This window comes from Bombyx mandarina, chromosome 16 (assembly GCF_030267445.1).
Source record: "Bombyx mandarina strain Sakado chromosome 16, ASM3026744v2".
Lineage (NCBI taxonomy): Eukaryota > Metazoa > Arthropoda > Insecta > Lepidoptera > Bombycidae > Bombyx > Bombyx mandarina.
This window is the reverse complement of record NC_143222.1, coordinates 1,419,332-1,435,804: the sequence shown is the minus strand read 5'-3', so window position 1 is coordinate 1,435,804 and position 16,473 is coordinate 1,419,332. Positions and strand designations below refer to the sequence as shown.

General features: G+C 40.1%; 2 protein-coding genes across 2 annotated transcripts; both read right to left on the bottom strand.

Annotated features, from left to right (window-relative positions):
- Positions 1-1,462: 1,462 nt before the first annotated feature.
- On the bottom strand, positions 1,463-9,692 carry LOC114243394 (epithelial serine protease). The gene is made up of 8 exons (XM_028174876.2): positions 9,577-9,692; positions 9,060-9,102; positions 7,273-7,429; positions 6,509-6,678; positions 5,439-5,540; positions 4,416-4,561; positions 2,363-2,471; positions 1,463-1,589 (listed from the first exon to the last, which is right to left on the bottom strand). Exons 1-8 carry the CDS (start codon positions 9,625-9,627, stop codon positions 1,498-1,500), a joined length of 870 nt encoding a protein of 289 aa, XP_028030677.2. The 5' UTR covers positions 9,628-9,692; the 3' UTR covers positions 1,463-1,497.
- Positions 9,693-13,056: 3,364 nt separating this feature from the next.
- Positions 13,057-16,169, bottom strand: LOC149501200 (uncharacterized). Its single transcript, XM_089733676.1, has one exon. The coding sequence runs from the start codon at positions 15,722-15,724 to the stop codon at positions 13,433-13,435; it is 2,292 nt and encodes a 763-aa protein (XP_089589802.1). The 5' UTR covers positions 15,725-16,169; the 3' UTR covers positions 13,057-13,432.
- Between the last annotated feature and the right edge of the window lie 304 nt (positions 16,170-16,473).

Sequence of the window (16,473 nt, the reverse complement as noted above, 5' to 3'; positions counted from 1 at the left end):
CGTCGCCGCGTCGTGGCCTACAGGATAAGACGTCCGGTGCATTCGTGTTGAAGCGATGCACCAGTGTACAAATCCCGCAGGCGGGTACCAATTTTTCTAATGAAATACGTACTTAAGGAATGTTCACGATTGACTTCCACGGTGAAGGAATAACATCTATACTATATAATATTATATAATATATAATATAATATTATAAAGAGGAAAGATTTGTTTGTTTGTTTGTTTCGAATAGGCTCCGAAACTACTGGACCGATTTGAAAAATTCTTTTGCCATTAGAAGCCGACATTGTCCCTGATGAACATAGGCTACTTTTTTTATAATTTTTTTTAATTATTTTTTTTGGTTTCATTTGTGTTTTAATGTTTCCGAAGCGAAGCGAGGGCGGGTCGCTAGTCGTGTAATAAAAATCAAACCCGCAAAATTATAATTTGCATAATTACTGGTGGTAGGACCTCTAGTGAGTCCGCGCGGGTAGGTACCACCACCCTGCCTATTTCTGCCGTGAAGCAATAATGCGTTTCGGTTTGAAGGGTGGGGCAGCCGTTGTAACTACACTTGAGACCTTAGACCTTATATCTCAAGGTGTGTGGCGCATTTACGTTGTAGATGTCTATGGACTCCAGTAACCACCTAACACCAGGTGGGCTGCGAGCTCGTCCACCCATATAAGAAAGAAAAAAATCTTCTGATATTTTTGCTATTAAAGGCTGATTACTATATGCCTTAGTAGGGTACTGGAGTTCTTCGGCCATATTGCTCGTAAAGAGGGTCACAATCTTGAAAAGCTGATGGTGACAGGCAAGGTAGATGGCAAACGTCCCAGAGGACGCAGTCCCACAAGATAGTCGAACCAAATACGATTTTCTCTGAACATCAACTTCCACAATGCCCTTCATGAAGCTAAGGATCGCAGCAGATGGAGGGATATCGTACGGGAGAAACGGATGCAGTTAGGGAGTCACGACCCTCAGTAATGAGGAAAACGACGCGAGGAGGAGGAGGATTAAAAGGAAAAAAGAACTAACGATCTCTCACGAGTTCCTGAGAGCTCCTGTTTTAATCTAAATCAGGAGAGGAGGAGGAGGAGGATCTAATCCTGTTTTAATATTATAAAGCTGAAGAGTTTGTTTGTTTGAACGCGCTAATATCCGAAACAACTAGTCCGATTTGAAAAATTCTTTCAGTGTTAGATAGCCCATTTATCGAGAAAAGCTATAGGCTATAATATAACATCACGCCAAGACCAATACAAGTGGAGCACCAATAAAGAATGTTTCAAAATAGGGGTTTAAATAGCTCCTTAACATTCTATAATTCAAAAATATTTTCACTTTCTACGTAAATGAAGTGGCGGGTAAAATTTAGCGTTATACCAAAGTAACTATTCTACGCGGACGGAGTCGCGGGCAAAAGCTAGTAATAGATATTGGTGAATTTATAAGGAAAACAAAACGGGCATCGCTTTTATTGTTTTATTTATTTAGTGATTCAGTTCATTGTTGTTCGATTGTTTCGGGTTTCCAGTCGAAGTCGATTCCGGTGACCTCTAAGTACCAGTCGTGGTAATGACCGGGCCGGATGAAACCTGTTTGGATTTGAAACCATCAAAAATGTTGTACCCCTTTCTACGAAAATTGTGCGGACGGTGCAGTATGAAATTTTCCACACTTATATTATAGAATATAAGAATATAGAATATATAGAATATAAGTGTGGGAAATATAGTCTATGGTCAAATTGAGAATAGATTAAATATTGGGACTTTTTAGCGGAAAAGCGAGGAGTGAAATTGTGTGATTTGTTTCATTTTGTCTATTTCGTGTTTCTTCAAGTTTAAATGTGTAATAACGGTGGTTTATTAACTGTTTAATATGTGTGAAAGTGCACAAATGTTGGAAATTGAAACAAAGCAGCTGAACATAACTTCTCGGGATCCTCCAAAAAGTCCACTGAAAAAATCTCAATAAATGACACCATTTTACTGAGATTATATTTTATCCACTATTATCTCATCTCATTTAATTAAATTTTATCCCAGTTGATTAATATTTCAAATTAATCATCTTCATTTCACTCCAAATTATCATCTTTCACAAAAATATGAATATAAATTAAAAGAAGACATGACTTAAAGGTCTTAGTTACCAGGTCATAAAAGCCCTTTTTTATTTATTAAATATTGTTTGTCTTTATAAATATTTGTCTAAAATGTAGGTAGTTTTGTATACTTCTATAGTAGAAGTATAAGAATAGTCTACAGACCTATAATTTCAATTAATTATAGTCGAATTTCGACTACCGGGGGCACCACTAGTCTATGTAAATAAGTATCTTAACTGGTAGAATGTGGAATCTTACCTGCAGGGTAATCAGTGTGACAACCAGTACTGGAAACGAAGGACGAAATTCCAACTTGTGACACTTGTCCGTCAACGTCGACAACGGTCAGTCCTCCGCCGCTGTCACCCTGAGAAGAAAACAAAGATGTCTCTTTCATCAGTGGAATAAAGCCGCAAATAGGCTTAGTGAAACTTGAATGTACAATGTGTATTTTTATATTATCTATATATTAATACGTGAAGCAAAAACTTTGTATCCCTTTTTACGAAAATTGCGCGGACGGAGGAATATGAAATTTTCCACACTTATAGAGAATAAGTGCACAATGCCAATATTTTTTTAAAATAATGCATAAAAGATACATTTAAATCAATAAAGAAAATATTACACACACTACATACCATGTATTTGACGCACACACGCATGCATACTACTTATATATTGTCAAACTTTTGTTCTTGACGTCTGTTGTCAAATTGAGAATAGAATATGGTTTGTCTTTATTAATATTTTTTATAGTGTAGTCTTGGCGAAATTTGTGATTATTGAAGTATAAAATACAATCATAATAGTGTACAAACTTACAATTCCAATTAATTATAGTCGAATTTCGACTACTTCGGGACCTCTAGTTTCAATAAAAGGACAGACGAACACGCAGCCCGTCCGATGCTTAGTTATCAAAATCCACAGCAACCTACCTAAGGTAGGACCTCTTGTGAGTCCGTGCGGGTGGGTACCACCACCCTGCCTATTTCTGCCGTGAAGCAGTAATTAAGCGTTTCGGTTTGAAGGGTGGGGCAGCCGTTGTAACTATACTGAGATCTCAGACCTCATATCTCAAGGTGTGTGGCGCATTTACGTTGTAGATGTCTATGGGCTCCAGTAACCACTTAACATCAGGTGGGCTGTGTGCTCGTCCAATCGAAGTAATAAAAAAAAACCGTGTAGGCAGACGAGCATATGTCCCCCTTGATGATGAGTGGTTACCGTCGCTCATGGACATCAGCAATGCCAGGGGCAGAGTCAAGCCGGTGTATACCATGAATTTAATCCATAGATACAACTTTATCTTGATTCCTCGAATTATAATCGAGTTATAGAGAATACCAACAAGCTCTGTAAAAGTCAGCTCCACCATCTGCTTGGAGTGGTCACTGGACAGTTTGGCAGATGAGAGCCTTCACGAGTCGAACTGGACTAAAGATTCTACATGGAGGGTATGTAAACCAAACATCAGCACTATCACAGGACCCTATACCTCCTAAACCAGGACTATAGGATCAGTAGCTTCGTAGAGGTTTTCTCTAAAGGTAGCCCTCTAATTCTGAACCCTGTTTTTTTTTAAATCAGGAGTTTTTTTTCTTATTGCTTAGATGAGTGTACGAGTTCATAGCCCACCTGGTGTTAAGTGGTTACTGGAGCCCATATACATCTACAGCGTAAATACGCCACCCACCTTGAGATATAAAGTTCTAAGGTCTCAAGTATAGTTACAACGGCTGCCCTACCCTTCAAAACGAAACGCATTACTGCTTCACGGCAGAAATAGGCAGGGTGGTGGTACCTACCCGTGCGGACTCAGAAGAAGTCCTACCACCAGTAATTACGCAAATTATAATTTTGCGGGTTTCGTTTTTATTACACGATGTTATTCCTTCACCGTGGAAGTCAATCGTGAACATTTGTTGAGTACGTATTTCATTAGAAAAATTGGTACCCGCCTGAGATTCGAACATCGCTCAACACGAATGCACCGGACGTCTTATCCTTTAGGCCACGACGACTTCAAAGGAGTCCAAAAACCTTGCCCTTCCAAGTTGACTTGAAACCGGGGTTTGTCTTCTAATTCACCAGCCCTTACCTCATGGAAGATGTTCGTGATGTACGTATTTAATTAGAAAAAAATGTACATGTCTGATGAATACCAATCCGGAGACAGTCGCGTCATGCGTCGTTTACTGATTTTCAGCCATTTTTGCGAGATTGTGCCACAAGCATCCCAAAATGGCTGCATACGTGACAGTAACTTTTTTGTTAGGCACCATTGGTAAACAAGACGAATACTGACTTGGCAGGTAGACTGGCTTGTCATGTTGTATCCTGAAGCGCAGATGGTGGAATCCTGAACGATATTGTTGATTACGAAAATTTCTGAGCAGAACGAGTTGGTCACACCTCGAAGGAAGACCCAGTTCATATTTTCAGGAGCCGTACCTAAAAACAATGACCCAACCAGGATTCAGAATGTACGCCAATTCTTATGGCCATGGTTTATGACTAAGGATAATGGATAAGAATTGGGGCTTCAAAATAAATTTAGTTTATTCTTCTTATATTCTTTAGTTTTGATGAGTTACACACATATTTTTTAATTGGCTTTAACCCTTTAACTGTCATGTAGGTCACCGGTGCCCTACGCTTCGCACTGAAGTAATTGTGCCGATTTCTGTAACTAAGCGCTTGGATTGCCTAACTTTGCCTTCTTTTGTTTATTAATGTATGTTTTAGTCTTTTAGGTCTCTTAGAAATAGATTCATTGTCAGTATCTTTGGATTCGTCTTTCCCAGAGTCTGCTAGATATTCCGGCGCTTTGATAAGAAGAACGAAGAGAATAACCGACATAGTAACTTCAGTGCGTCGCGTAGGGCACCGGTGACCTACATGGCAGTGAACGTGTTTAAGGGAAATCAGTATACTAAATATATACTGATAAGACTAAGAGGCCATTCCAGCTACGCCCGGACGGGTAAGTGAGCTCACGGGCTCAACCTGAGAAAATTTCCTAACACTAGTCCTAGCAAGAGCAGTGCTTCGCAGAATTTACTGCTGGATCGAAATCGCGACCCACTGAGAAAATCCGTCGAGAAACTCATTGGGCTGTGTCTGACGAATCCTGTCTATTGCCGCAGAGCAGTCATTCATATGTTCTGATTTGAAAGGTGGGGCAGCAGCAATTGAGACTTGGACCCTATATTGCAAGGTTTAGGGGTGTTCACGTTGTGATACCTATAGTCGCTTCCGGTGATCACTGAACATTAGGAACGCTGTAAGCTCGTCCGCAGACCTAGTTCCACAAAACCATTGATCTTACCATTGGTCCAGGTTCTTCCCCAACCGGTGGCAGTCAGACGGTAACCGTCGTAGTTGTAATCCTTATGGTAAGAGCTTTGTAGCCTTATCGGTTGGACGTAGTCTGTAATTCACATAAAATCTTTATTTTTTATGTTCTTTCGTGGACAGGTATTCGCGAAATGGCTGAAAAGAAAATATCAGAAACGTCAGACGGGAGGCCAGTATTTAGGATTCGAGCTACCTGTACTCAAACCATGGATGAGACAGAACTCAAACGAGGCTGATGGACATAGTGACGCACAGCGTAGGGCTCATCTCTTCCCACCACCTTTTTTTTTTTCGGGCCGGGGCCGAACCCCTACTAGGTCCCCGCGCATAAGGGGCGCGCGGGGTATGTGAGACTCAACGATCTGCAGTTGTTGAGAGCAGATCGCGGGCCCAAGGACTTTAGGGCCCACCCACTAAACGACTCCCCTGCGCTCATACACCACCCTACCCCCACAGGACGCCAGACTGGCAGTCGCTCGCGTCACAACCATTGAATGCCTTGTTAAGTAACCTAATAGGAAATTATAAGGTACGACTTAGTAACTTAGATAACTTCTGAGGAATATTAATTTTGTTTCGAATGGAGGGTACATTAAAAATAAATATTATACATCACCATTGGACTTTTTGGCGGGAACGCGAGGAGTGAAATTGTGTGATTTGTTTTATTTTGTCTATTTAGTGTCTCTTCAGGTTTAAATGTGTAATAACGGTGGTTTATTAACTGTTTAATATCTGTGAAAGTGCACAAATGTGGGAAAATGAAACAAAGCCGCTAGATGCAACTTCTCGGGATCCTCCAAAAAGTCCACTGAAAAAATCTTAGTAAATGACCACCATTTTACTAAGATTATATTTCATCCCATATCATCTCATTTCATTTAATTTCATCCCAGTTGATTAATGTCTCAAATTAATCATTTTCATTTCATTTCACTCCATATTATCATTTTTCATAAAAATAAGAATATAAATTAAAATAAGACATGACTTAAAGGTCTTAGTTACCAGGTCATAAAATCACTTAAAAAAATACATCACCATTAAAAACGAGGGAGCGTCCAAACTTGATGAGGCCGATGTCGTGAGGTTGGACAATCTGCGGTATCGATTCGTCGTAAAGTGGGTGGTTCAAATAATCTGTCGTCTCGAAAACAACAGCGGGCCGTGTCATGTTGACTGCACCAGCTCTGATGACTATGGTTACGCGACTGTGGTGGTAAATAGTTTTTTTTCATTAGCACATATCTCAAATGCAGGGCTTTATTTGCAAAATGAATACCGCGCATAATATCTTAGGTTATTTTCCAGTATCAACACAAAATAATACAGTAACAGAAGCGTAAGCTAAGGCATAAGAAGTTCGTTGTGTTCGTAGAGCATTGGTCTGCCACTAGCAATTACGTTGCCTCACATGGATAGGTACGACTATGCTACCTATTCCTGCCGTGAACCAATTTAGGGTTATGATTTAAAGGTGCTACAGCTTATCCCATTATAAGATGCAAATGAGACCTCAAACTCACGACTCAAGGTTTATGATCTTGTTTTTTATATTTGAGAGATTACTAGTGGCCCGGAAACATTTCCAGTTTTACCAGGGCAAGGGTTTATGATCTATAATTGTACCGCCTGCTACATATTTTTGCCACAAAGCAGTCATGTGTCCCGGTTTGAAGATTTGAACAGGCGGTATTTTTTATAATTGAAACATCAACCTCATGTCTCAAGGTTAGGTGTTGATGCCTATGGGCTCCGATAAAGAACTTAAAACTAGGTAGGCCAGGTAGAAACGAGATACTTACGTAGCAGTGCAATGAGCGGCCGTGAGTCCCCAATCGCTGTGGATGATGGTGGCTCCACAAGCGTTGACTGCTCCCTCAGGGTTCACCATGCGCAGTGACAGCTGGTAAGGGAACTGTCCTTCTTCTGCTTCCCATCCTGATACGATCCTAGCGCCGGCTGTAATGCGTTGAGTAATTTACAGACAAACCCAGTAAGATAATTTTCAGCTGCATTTCTACGCGATTTCTTTACAAACCTCTTACTCTTCCTACATGTGCCTCATACCAAGTGCTGTGTTCTTCATGGACCACATGCCCGTGAACTATTGTCGACCTAGCCGCCAACACTTGCGCTGACTTTATCACACATTGGTTTCAACCCCCTAATCGATTTTCTATCAGATTGCCAATCAATCGTAATTTCTTCCGACTGTCATCCCTGACTACGTATTCCAAGTTTTGGGGAATTCACGGATTAACAAATATGATATAAATAATATTAATCGATTTTTAACGGACACTGACTGGAATTGACTCTGATACCATTGGGACTAGAGACACATACAAGATAAGAAGTGCACACTCAGAACCTAAAAAGTAACTTTTAATCCAACAATCACTCCAACAACAATATCAATTTCGATCAGTAGCTGATGCTGTAGTATAATTATTATTGTTACTAACTGATCGACTTAAGAGGTGGTCTGGTAAGAGAGTGATGATGCCCTAGGGAGTTTGAATATCTTGACCACAAACGGATCTTTATGATCGTAATTCTGTCACGACGCAGCCACGCGACCCAGTTTAAAGGTTAGGACAGACAGCATCATGTTTCAAGTTGAATGCGGCCAATTGACGTTGTGATACCTAGATTAATTACACCGGAAAACGTGAGCTTGTGCAGCCATTTATGCAATAAAAAATAGGGGTAGCTTCATCAGCCCACATACGTCCCCTGCTGGACATAGGCCTCTCCCAATCCACACCACTAAGCCCGGTCTTCGGATCTCCTCATCCACCTCTTGCCGGCCATCGTTCGGAGGTCATCGCACCACCTACCCAGAGGGCGTACCATGTTAAATAATAAGGGATAACTTAAACGTGGTTTATTAAAAATCGCAATCTGTTAAATTACTGGTGGTAGGACCTCTTGTGAGTCCGAGCGGGTGGGTACCACCACCCTGCCTATTTCTGCCGTGTAGCAATAATGCGTTTCGGTTTGAAGGGTGGGGCAGCCGTTGTAACTATACTTGAGACCTTAGAACTTATATCTCAAGGTGGGTGGCGCATTTACGTTGTAGATATCTATGGGCTCCAGTAACTACTTTACACCAGGTGGGCTGAGAGCTCGTCCAGGCAATTAAGCAATAAAAAAAAAAAAAAATTATACAAGGAATTTATAGATAAACTAGCTGTACCCATCCCCTTCGCTGGGCATTTAAAATTAACATTATTATTTGTCACCCCCATAAAGATTCTCATTATTTACGCCCCCGCAACTAGTGTAGGGAGTTCTGTTGTAGGGGGGAACACTCATATTAATATTAGCCTATAAATTAAGTACATGTATTTTCTACATGTATACCAAGTTTCAAGTCAATCGGATGCACGGTTCAGTAGTTATAACGGAACGTCCGTAAAAACCACTGTAGATTTATATATTAGTATAGATTTACCATCTTCATTATTAAATAACGGAGGTGGTAAACGTTAATGAAATGAAATAATTGGTGTCAAGTAATTCCTGAATTCTTTTCTTCGCAACTCCGGATAGCTTTTCTCAACATCCTGAGCGATTAATTACTCACCCCTGACATTTTCGACGAAGGTCAGAGCCGGATCCGCAGACACCTTTGAACGAGAAAAGTGATCTTTATAAATAAATACTTACGCTTCTTTTTAAACCAACAACCCGCATTCTAAACTAAGTTACACCGAAAATTATACTTCCGTTCATAAAAATAAAAAAAATAAGCAATCCGAGTGTCTGAATTAGAACGGTTTTATTTTTATTTCACGAGCTCAGGGGGCACAGCCCGGGCGCATTTGCTAACACTAGCTCTAGCAAGGACAGTGCTTTGCTGACTCTACCACCGGATCGGAATCCCGACCCACTGAGAAAATCTAGTGAGTAACTCTGTGGGCTCTACTCTAACTGTAAGTGGGCTGTATTTGTGAGTTAATTTACTCGCCGAACCCTTCGTCGCATTCGACGGGTTCGATGAGAACGGTGGCTGGTCATATTACGGTCCGATCTAATTGAAGACAAATATTTATTGTAGAGTACCGTCAAAATACAGAGGAGGCGAATTCGATCATACTCACCACAGCCACTCCAGCAATCGCTACCAGAAGCAAAACCGCCCACTGTGCCATTTCAGAAAAGACTAATTCAAAAATTCAATATCAAAATCATTTCTATAGGAGAATCGGTTTGAATGATTTCAGAAGATTAATTGTGATAAAAATACGCATTAAACTTAATCCAAGATAATAATTTTCGTCATGATTATGTATCGACGTTAAGCTTTCATGTTCCACACCCTAGATTGAATCTTATGTAGACGAAGACACCGGTATTATGTTTAATTGAAATATATTGTACAAACGAAAAATCACCACATAACATACACCGCACAAGATCTCCAAATACATCCGTTATAAGGCTTTTTAATATCTTGGCTGCGGTAAATCATAAACCTTCGTCTGGTGCGGCGGCGGGTCGCGTTCCGCCCCTGATGATATTTCCATCAATGCGTGGCAGATCTTTCTTGACCCACCAGCACTAGGGTAAATAGAAATGCTATAAGTTTGCGAAAATATTTATTATTTTTATTGCCGTATAGGCAGACGAGCATACGGCCCACCTGATGGTGAGTGGTTACCGTCGCTCATGGACATCAGCAATGCCAGGGGCAGAGCCAAGCCGCTGCCTAGCGTTTAATACTCTCCACAAGCCTCGTTTGAAGAAGGACATGTCATAGCGCTCGGGAAACACCGTGGAGGGGAGCTTATTCCATAGCCGGATGGTACGTGGCAAAAAAGATCTCTGGAAACGCACTGTGGATGAACGTAGTGGCTCCAGGTAGTATGGATGAACTCTACTCCGGTGGCGGGCGGTGCGATGGTAAAAGCGAGATGTCGGTATCATCTCAAACAATTCCTCACAGCACTCCCCATTGAACATACGGTACAGAATACAGTGGGAACCGAAGTCCCTCCGCAGACCCAGAGGTTCCAAACGATCCGAAGGAATGGGATTATCGACAATCCGAACAGCTCTTTTCTGTATGGAGTCAAATGGAAGTAGCTGGTATTTGGGAGCCCCAGAGGTGGAAGCAGTACTGCACGCGAGGCCGGACCTGTGCTTTGTAAAGCAAAAGTCTTTATCCAGGCGTAAAGTACCGCTTCGCTCTATTGAGGACTCCCAGCATTTTTGACGCCAACTTGGCTTGGCTAACGGTCGTCTGGTGTAGTGGTAAGTGACATGGTCACTACACAAGGGGGTCGCGGGTTCGAATCCCGCCAAGGGAAGATATTTGTATGATAAATATAAATGTCTTTTCCAGGGTTATGGATGTATATTAAATATATGTACGTGTATAATAAAAATCTTACATTTATATCCGTTATCTGGTACCTGTAACACAAGTTCTTTACGAACTTATCACGGGACCAGTTAACGTGGCGTGATTGTTAGTAAATATTTATTTATTATTTGCCCTCCAAATGACTCCGAAATTGGACATCGCTGGAAATGTCGACCCCAAGTATCCCAATACTCTTGGAAGGTTGTAGGGATACTCCTTGGAATTGCGGCGCCATTCATACATACCAAACATACTTTATCCGATTTGTAATTTAAAGTTGTCGGTGTCGAGCTCTTAACAAACACTCTTTTACTGGTGGTAGGACCTCTTGTGAGTCCGCACGCAAAGAAAACCACGTCCCTGTCATTAGTGTGAACCGATTATTTCAAGTGTTTTTTTTTGTTTTTTTTTATTGCTTAGATGGGTGGACCAGCTCACAGCCCACCTGGTGTTAAGTGGTTACTGGAGCCCATAGAAATCTACAACGTAAATGGGCCACCCACCTTGAGATATAAGTTCTAAGGTCTCAGTATGGTTACAACGGCTGCCTCACCCTTCAAATCGAAACGCAATACTGCTTCACGGCAGTAATAGGCAGGGTGGTGGTACCTACCCGCGCGGACTCACAAGAGGTCCTACCACCAGTAAATATGGTATCCTCATCCTTGCGCCGTATTCTTCAATACTGAGATTCGTGACCATCCTTCTGTGTTATTTTCTCTCGCACGAAAATGGTATAATGACAATAAAAAACGCAAAATTTAGCGGTAAAAGTAAGTTTATTTAGTGTCACATGTTGAGACCTTCACGCGAGACATCTTTGAGGTCTGTTAATAACAATCCTGAGGGTTCATCTTGTCTTTAACTTGGTTCGGACAATCAGGTAAGCTTTTCCTGGCTCGCACTTTTATCTAATTAGCTATTTTTGTCGATGTGACGTCTTATAATGAAAATAATCAAACGATTTGTTTACTTATCTTTCCGATGGCATTAATCCGTTGTAATCTTTCATTTAATTGATTAGTGTCAACACAACACTACCGAGAATGTTGAGCTTATATTATGATTATTATTTACAATTTATTTATTAATATCGTATTAAATTTACAATATCGAATGCTGAAAGAGACTGAAACGAGATGAGTTGGAATGAGAAGAAAAGAAAATAAATAATTTTCTAGGAAATCGGTGGGAATTTACCGAGACTTCACTGATCTGTGTAAGCTTCGCATCCACCAGCCAGGGAATAAATAAATATATTGCAATAGTCCACTTGTTACTGTATTGCTTTATTTGTAATTTCACATGCACAATCTCTAGGTAGGTGTTAAAAAAAAAAAAATGGTATGTGTTCACTACAGAATACACCGCTTTGTTTCCTGTTTTTCTCACTACCGCCTTTTTTATTATGTCTCGTCCCCACTATTGTTTTTTTTTTGAGGGATTTTATGACCTGTTAACTAAGGCCTTTAGGTCAAGTCTTATTTTAATTTATATTTTTATTGATGATTAATTTGAGACATTAATAAACTAGGATGAAATGAAATGAGATGAGATGATATAGGATGAAATATAATCTCAGTAAAATGGTGGTCATTTACTGAGGTTTTATTAGTGGACTTTTTGGAAGATCCCGAGAAGTTACGACCAGCGGCTTTGTTTCATTTTCCCACATTTGTGCACTTTCACAGATATTACTTAAACAGTTATTAAACCGCTGTTGAAATTTGTCTAATTTTAACATGATAAATTTTATATTATAGTTATTTTACAACAAAACTTACATCTGTTTGGGGAAAAATTCTAGAAGCCACACGTCATGTCCAGCGATTTTACTTCATTTACTCACCATATGTGAAACGCTGGCTCCCGGCTCCGTAATTTTAGTGTAGGCGGTTACTTTCATGGCATACAAATTGGATCTAGACAAACCAATCGATCCCCAGTCGGGGATGGATACGGTACTTGCCTAGCAAGGTATCCCGTCTAGGATTAAACAAATATGAGTAAGTAAGTAAGTAATTGTTTCAAGGCCATGACCACGACCCTCAGTAATGAGGAAACCGACGCAAGGAGGAGGAGGAAGTAAGTAATAAGTCGTTGTGGCCTAAAGGATAAGATGTCCGGTGCATTCGTATGTAGCGATGCACCGGTGTTCGAATCCCGCAGGCGGGTAGCGTATTTCCATTTCCGTGTTCATTAGGAGGCAGTACTGCCTTGAAACACGCACGGGTTTGTCGCGCTAGCTTCCTTTACAAAATCGTGTTCAATTCAAGGCACGTGTCCTCCAATCGCGCACGGGTTTGCAACGCCAACTGCCCTTCTAAACACGTGTTCAATTCAGCGTATGCGTCCTCCAATCGCGCACGGGTTTGCAAGGAGTATGCGCCTTGATTAAGCGCCACAAATCCGTGTTTGTTCGAAGGCACTTTTGTGTTTAATGAATGGGCAAGAAAACTCAAACAAAGTCTTTAACCTTTTATTAGGACCAAAATATATCTATATTCAAAGATGTATGTATGAGTATGGTATTGTATTGCAGGCAATCAACGTAGGTACTTATACAAATATAATTAAGTAATTTTATAAAATTAATGTTTTTTGGCAGGAGGCTCATTATCATCAATATTAGATGCAATATTATGAACACGTTTTCTTTTCACCGTTTCTGACTTGGCTGGTCGTCCTGATTGAATCCTTCCACTGCATGGTAAACCTCTTTCTTTGCGTCGAGCGAGCGATGTTGGTTGTACATTAATTTTTCGAGATTTTCGTCGGACATTTTTTTCAACTATAAATGATATAATACTCGAAGGAGTTTGTAGCTTCGACAAATCAGATCCAAACTTTGTAAGAATGTTTGTGTATGCAGCATTTGAATCCTTTTCCAAGATACCAGTAATTCTTTGCCACTGAGCTTTAATATTTTGAATAGCAGTGTCAAAGTTTTCATTGTTGATAATTACACTGTTTTCCGCCCGATTTATTGGAAGTTCAAAAGTGTTTGGTACAACATCATCTGGTGTAATAGAGTCAGTTTGGCTGTCTTCACTATTTGTGCCCGTAATATTTTCAAAGAATGACGGTAAAAACTGGTCACCCAGAGCGAATTTTGCAAATTGTTGACGATCACAGTCATTCAAATGTAGCGATGTGGTAAGTACAGTCCCATGTTTTCTTTCTACAGCGCAGAGATGTTTACAAAATCGGCCCCCAGCACCATACGGACAGTCACATGTTGCCAATTCACAGTCCACAACATACCGTTCAGTCTTCTCTTTCACGAAATAGGTATTGTCATCCATGTGTACAATATCCTTAATACTACTACTTGCTTGGCAAAATTTTTCATACGCTAACGTAAGATTTCTTGCCCGCCCATTGGCAAACTGAATCAACCTTTTCTTGTGGTATGATTCAAAGGTATTCGCGATAAAGTCAACTAACGCGCACATATTGAACACTTTACAGCGCTGCAGTACTACGTCTTTAAAAATTCTTATTGAGGATTCACAGTAATTGTTTGTGTTATTCCCTCGTGTTAGAATATCAGAGCGATATGCTAAACACCACTCCTCACGCCGATTCCATAAACCTGTTAAATGTTTTTCAAGCTTTTTATTTTTCTTAACTTTCTCCTCATTTGATAAATCAGACATTCTAATTTCGGCTTCTTGCATTGTGTTGGCATACATTACAGTACGGAATTTTTTCATAACTGATTGCCGATCTTCTTTAATAACGTCATGTTCGCTTTGCCACAACCAACGCCAAAGAGCTTGATTTACATGAAATATGCAAAGAAGTAATCTGCTGTTTGGAAATACTGTTCGTAAGGCATTCCTTTCTGCGCTGCTATCATCAGTCATAACGATTTTTGGTTGAAAAACCTTCTGGCAAGTCTCCTCTAAATAATCTTTTGCAGATTGAAAAGAATGTGTATAATTTTCTTGAGATTGACTTGTGTGCAAAATGACAACAACAGGTAAAGCACCAATTTTCGTTGCAGCAAAGATAAATGTAACACAGGCATTTGTTTGGTCACAAGATCCACTTGTATCCATAAACACCATTTCATCAGCCAAACCAGCCATGAACACTCTTTGCATAATAGGCGTTATTACAACACAAACAGTTGGTTCTTCTTTTAAATATATCTCTACATTTATCTTAGACAACTCTATCTTCTTTCGTTTTAAAACTTCAATTATATCACCGATGTCTCGCGTTCCGTAGGTTCGGCGGCGCCATTGTTCATACAGATGAGTAACTTGGCGGTCGCATGGATTTTTTTGTGCATTAGATAAAGTAATGTAAGCATTCTTCTCACATCCTTCAATGATAGCTATTTCATGATACAATTTTGCTGCTGCAGCTGTCATCCCACCTTCGAAATACGATTCAAATTGTTTTATCGTGTCTTCCGAACAACGCAGTAAGCTCAATGCTTGGGCGACATTGACTCGGTGGGAATGATTATAGTTTATCTCTATCAGAACATTCAATCCCCGTTTCATTAGTTGCGAATTTTTTATCGTACTCTTAGTTACTTTTAAAAATTTTATCCCAATATTTGCTTTACAATTATAGTTTCTAGTCACACCTTTCTTTTTATCTTTGGTTTTGTTTCTTTCCGAAAGATGACAAATAAATACTTTTCTGAAATCATACCGTATATGCTGAGAATATCGTCTCAACATAATCCAATTTGTTTGAGTTGACTCCGAAAAATTTTCAATGAAATAACCACACTTTTTGTCGTAATCACCTTCACAAGATAAAGCGCATCGAATTTTACATTGGTAATTATCATTGTCTCCATCATATTTTACGACTTCAAAATTATTCACAATACCACTAAGTATGTTCTTAAATAGTTCCATATTAATCAAAAGCACACTCTATAAACATAACCTCAAAATGTTCTAACGGTATAACTATAGTTTGTTTTATTTGTCACCATGACAAGATAAAGTTTGTTTATTTATAATTGTTCACTAGATTACCAATTTATCTTTTAATATTTCCATAATCTAGTATTTAATTATTTAAAAGCACACACTTATCTCAAACGCTGTACAGTGGAATAACAAACCAATGCGACTGGCGAAGTGACGAGACGCGAGCGAAGTTTACGCGCGAACTTCATGGCTAAGTTCCATGCATCAACTTGAACACGTGTTTAGAAGGGCAGTTGGCGTTGCAAACCCGTGCACGATTGAAGGACACGTGCCTTGAATTGAACACGATTTTGTAAAGGAAGCTAGCGCGACAAACCCGTGCGTGTTTCAAGGCAGTACTGCCTCCTAATGAACACGGAAATGGAAATACGCAGGCGGGTACCAATTTTTCTAATGAAATACGTACTCAACAAATGTTCACGATTGACTTCCACGGTGAAGGAATAACATCGTGTAATAAAAATCAAACCCGCAAAATTATAATTTGCGTAATCACTGGTGGTAGGACCTCTTGGGAGTCCGCACGGGTAGGTACCACCACCCCGCCTATTTCCGCCGTGAAGCAGTAATGCGTTTCGGTTCGAAGGGTGGGGCAGCCGTTATAACTATACTGAGATCTTAGAACTTATATCTCGAGGTGGGTGGCGCATTTACGTTGTAGATGTCTATGG

Excerpts from the sequence above, each read along its gene's own strand:
- LOC149501200 (XM_089733676.1), bottom strand. The coding sequence starts at position 15,724 with ATGGAACTATTTAAGAACATACTTAGTGGTATTGTGAATAATTTTGAA.
- LOC114243394 (XM_028174876.2), bottom strand. The coding sequence starts at position 9,627 with ATGGCACAGTGGGCGGTTTTGCTTCTGGTAGCGATTGCTGGAGTGGCT. Across the intron at positions 7,430-9,059 it reads CTTCGTCGAAAATGTCAGGG|CCGGCGCTAGGATCGTATCA; the intron begins GTGAGTAATTAA and ends AACGCATTACAG. Across the intron at positions 1,590-2,362 it reads TCACACTGATTACCCTGCAG|GTTTCATCCGGCCCGGTCAT; the intron begins GTAAGATTCCAC and ends AAATCCAAACAG.